General features: G+C 36.1%; 1 protein-coding gene across 1 annotated transcript in view; it reads left to right on the top strand.

Moving 5' to 3' along the window:
- The first annotated feature begins 512 nt into the window (after positions 1–512).
- Positions 513–4,856, top strand: part of LOC106783699 — a 10,165-nt gene continuing 5,821 nt past the window's right edge. The window contains exons 1-2 of the mRNA XM_014742481.1: positions 513–2,319; positions 3,708–3,824. Coding sequence (XP_014597967.1) covers positions 3,740–3,824 — 85 coding nt within the window. The 5' untranslated portion in view covers positions 513–2,319; positions 3,708–3,739. The remainder of the gene's footprint in view (positions 2,320–3,707; positions 3,825–4,856) is intronic.

The following is a 4,856-nucleotide window of genomic DNA, read 5'->3' as shown; positions in this document are numbered from 1 at the left end:
ATATAAAATTTCAATCATATTAAAAAATACGAATAATTTCCTTGCCTTATGTTAAATGCGTATATTATTATTATTATTATTATTATAATTATTATTAATATTATTATTTAACATAAATCTTTAGTTTTATTTAGAAAGAAATTGTTCGATCGCTAGCAAACCCAATACATGCATGGCAATACACGCAAATACATACACCCGTGTATTTCTAGGAGATATTTTTAGAATCTATAGAAATAATTATACTCGTAAGTTGCGATAGTATGCAATTCTATAAAATATACACGATCGTATTCGATTTGAACATAATGTATGATAACGAGTTACGCAAAATGTATTTATAATGTAATATTTGTATAAATAAAATCTCACTGATGCCCCATAATAATTAATACTAACAATGAACTTTCGATTACATTGATTTCGTATGATAATAAATAATCAAATAAACATGCAATGAATCGTATTTTATCAGCATGACATAGTCGAAATAAACATTGTTTCCCCTTTACGATGCAACCTTAAATGCACGTCCTGTAATCTGTGAAATAAATTTCGTAATAATCCAAACAGAACTCGAAAATTTGATAAGAACATTTTCAACGCGTGACGATCAATTTATAATTCAACAAAATGATTCATATTTACATTTTATTAAACTCAATGTACCAGTCTAAATATTATAAACGTTCTCCTAAACATGGGACTCCTAAACAGGACCCCCTAGTATTGAAAAAACACAAATGGAAAAATGCAAAAATAAAAACAAGAAGAATAAGAATAAGAATAAGAAGAATAATACGAAGAGAAGAATGTATTCTGCCAAGGTGATTACATCGCGGTTACGTAATAGTGACGGCTACTGAAAGACTTTCGCAGGAGACCGCCAAAAATGTCCTGGCAGTTGGGAGGTACCGGGCGCAAAACCGCACGCAGAGAAGAAGAGGTATTACTGGTAGCCGAGGTGGTAACGGCGATGATGCTAGTGGTAGTAGTAGTAGTAGTAGTGGTGGTGGTGGTGATGATGATGCCTGGTGGTGTGTTGCTGCCGTAGATGCTGATGATGATGATGATGATGATGATGATGATGATGATGGTGGTGGTAGTCGTAGTCGTAGTCGTAGTGGTGGTGGTGGTGGTGGTGGTGGTGGTACTAGCACATCGCGATGGCGGTGGTAAAAGAACATGACTGCTCGATCGTGACCCAACAAAGGGAGGGGGAGGGAGTTGCGAAGAAAAGAGTTAGAGAGAGAAAGAGAATGAAAGGAAACAGCTTTGAACCTAGAGACAAAGAAGGATAGAAAGAGAAAGAAAGAGAGATGACAGCAGAGCGCAATGGCTTATGCGGGTGGAAGAAGAGTGAAAGAGGAAGAGGAGGTGGAGGTGGTCTACCCAGTGGTGGTAGTAGTAATACTGTTGGTGGTGGTGGAGGTGTTGGTGGAGGTGGTAATGGTGAGGAGGAGGTAGGAGATGCAGCCTCCGCCAGTATCCACGTGTTCAGTGTAGTAGCGCGTTATGACCCGGATGTTAGATCGTAGCTGCAGTTTCGCGAGAACCTGCCGACCCGGATGTCCCGCTCGACGTCTACCGCTGATCAACAGCTAATGTCCTCCTGGCCACCAAAATATGTTCAATCGGTAAGTCCGATATTAATAATCGTATTATATATCTAGAATATCTTATTTTCTCATCCTAGAAAAAAATATATCTTCTTATCTATCGATAAGAAGAATCAATGATCTATGAATCTTTATGTGGTTTATAGAGATCTTTGCGTTATCGTTTAAGAACTTCATTGATTTTTGTTCATAATAGTTGAAGGGAGGTTTTTTTTTTTATGAATGATCTTTACGCGCGATAGTGTTGAATCTTTCTTTTTAGGTTTGTCTATCTATTCGGAAATGATACAAGGTGACAATAAAATAGGATCAGATAATCGAAACGTGCGTAATTAGGTATGAGTTGCGCAAGTATGAATTTGAACAAATCGTAAATCGAAATACGGGATGATAAAAAGGATGAGATTAAAAGTAGGGGAGAAGGTTATCGGTTTAGGGGGGAGGGTAAAAATGGGAATGGTCAGTCGGTAGGTGATCGAACGTATGTTTAGTGGTAACGCATCGATGTGTGCTTGAAGGATAGATGCGAGCAAATCGACGAAAGGCGCCAGCAAACTACGAAGGGACCTGATAAATGCCGAAATCGCGAATCTACGTGATCTACTCCCGCTACCGCCCTCGACACGCCAGAGACTTTCTCAGTTGCAACTTATGGCCTTGGTCTGCGTCTTTCTGCGAAAAGCCAACTACTTTCAACAAGGTACGTTTCGGATTATAATAGAAAATTATTCGCGTGTCTCTCTCCGTCTATTCGCTTATCTCTCTTATCGAAACGTTCCCTTTTATTTTTTTTTTAATCAGTAACATCGAGACGATGATAGGGTCGGTTAAAAGAAATTTTTCTTTTTCTTTAAAAAAGAATCCTCTTGTGGCCGTAAACGCCGATTTTTAATTCCAAAAATAAATTAATTCGTATATATATATATGTGTATACATTAATAAAAATAATAATAATAATTAAATAAATAAACAAAATCTCTCTCTCTCTCTCTCTCTCTAAACAATATGAATATTAGTAATATGAAATTCGATATATTAAAAAACGATAAAATATGATAGTAGAAAAATGAAGCGAGAAAACGGGGTTTCTATTTAGCCGAGCGTCGCTCGAAGACTTTAATGCCGGCAAATGGACAACTACTTAAAGTAAGTACGCGTTGTGTACTCACTACTACGCTTGCTGTTACAAACCGGAAGGGACAAGATTGTACATAGTAAGAAGGAAAGTTTTTGCTTTGATAAAGATACAGAAGAAAAAAACAAAGAAAAAAAAACAAATAAAAATTAAAAATTAACAAAACATAAATCTGTGGCGGACGGTATCGTGTTTTTTTTTTTTTCGGCGAATTACGCCTGGAAAAAAAAAACAAAAAAAAAACATTCAAAGCCCCAGGTTCGCCGACGTTAAATGGCTTGGCGTAACGATGCACGTAAAAGCGATCACGTAGGGTATACGTGGGAGTCTTTGGATGGAGTAACGGTGATTGCAATATTGCAGAGGTATTACAAGAAAGTCGTCGATATGCGATCCTCGTTTACGGGATTTCTGTTAACTCGCATTCTGACTTTCGTCCGACTACGAATTGATATCCTACATGATTTATTTTCTTTTTTTTTTCTTTCTTCTTCTTCTTCTTTCCTTTTTTTATCTTTCTTTCAGCGCACGAAGATTAAAAGTGTTAGCGCAAATTTTTTTTTTAATCGATTTCTATCGGAATGTATGCAGGAACATTAATTTAAACGACGACGATGACGACGAACTTAAATCTGTTTGCTGCGTCTGTCTTCTTTCCCTCCCCTCTTACCCTTGATTTTATTCTTCTTTCTTTTTTTTTTCTTTTTTTTTCTCTTTATCCTTCTATTAGATTTTTCCTTCAAACATGGTTATGCAAAATGCGATTAAATTTCTATTTTTTTTTTGTCTTTTTTGTTTAACAATAAAATTCATATTCAAATATCGAAGAGAAAAAGAAAATGTTGAAAATAGAGAAAACGCGATTGCGCGCGTCGTTCGACAATTGTTGTAGTTAACAAATTTGCCGGTTAAACGTCTCGTGTGAAATTTAATGATGTCCGTATTGTTTTTAGGTGGTTGGGGAGGAACATATGCATAACCATGTATGAAAGACGAGGGGTCGCAAGGGAGGAAGGGAGGTTACTCGATAGACGGACCAAAAATACCCCACTTAGCGTATTTCGCTTATGGTAAATTCTTTTATCAATATCTTTCTCTCTATCACGGAATGCAACAAACAAAATAATTAATGCGCAACTCGAAAAACGTTTGAATTTATTTTCATCTTTTCCTCTTTTCTTCTTTCCGATTCAAAATTATTTGCACACAATTTTTAAGTCTGCGGTTAATCGTTTAGGTCGAAACAAATGAAAGAACGAACGAACGAACGAACGAAAACGCGCTTAGTTTTATGATTTTCAAGCAGAGCCTTCGCCGACGTTTTTATCTTGAAAGTATGACAAAATATTTATGAACTTGTAATCAAATCGCGTTAACGCGAAAATACCTCCTTGGTAAAATATTATTTGCAACGTGTATATATATATATGTATATATATATATGTATATATTATCTCTTATTCTGTTAGGACGATGGTTAACACGACGACGTAGTTGGACGTTTCTAAAATAAATTGCTTAACTACTACTTTCTCTCGGTAGTCTCGTAATAAAAAAGAAGATCTCTTATTGAGAGCTGGATCGGGCACCGAACTGAACGATTGCCTTATTCCATAGTTTTCCAAGAGGAAACACAAACGATCATTCAAATTTAATCAAATTAAATCAACACACGTTCGTGTTATAAAAACAAAACCATTATTAACTGATAAAGAAAAGTTAACAAAACATTAAATCATGCAATTTCATCTTTTAATATAAAATACGTAAACGAAAAACGTATCGAGAAATAATTTTGAGGTCTCTAAGGATATTATTAATAATTGGTATTAGAAATGAAAGAGGAAGAGGAAGAAGAAGAAGAAAAAGAAAAAGAATAAGAATAAGAAGATGGATTCTCGTCGTCGTCATCGAAGTTACTTGCTTTCTTGCTTGCTTGCTTGCTTACTTACTTACTTGATCGGAGTGAAATCGTCGGATTTTAAATACCCGTTGATTTATATTTCCGATAAACACACCATGTCGACGAGAGCTCTCGAGAAGAATCTAGCGTACGATATCCCCCTCCCCCCTCCCCCTCCACCTTCTCCTTCTGCACTCTT

This window comes from Polistes canadensis, unplaced genomic scaffold (assembly GCF_001313835.1).
Source record: "Polistes canadensis isolate GaletaPanama2010 unplaced genomic scaffold, ASM131383v1 scaffold_24, whole genome shotgun sequence".
NCBI lineage: Eukaryota > Metazoa > Arthropoda > Insecta > Hymenoptera > Vespidae > Polistes > Polistes canadensis.
Note: the sequence above shows the minus strand (reverse complement) of the source record. Positions and strands in the feature narration are given on the sequence as shown.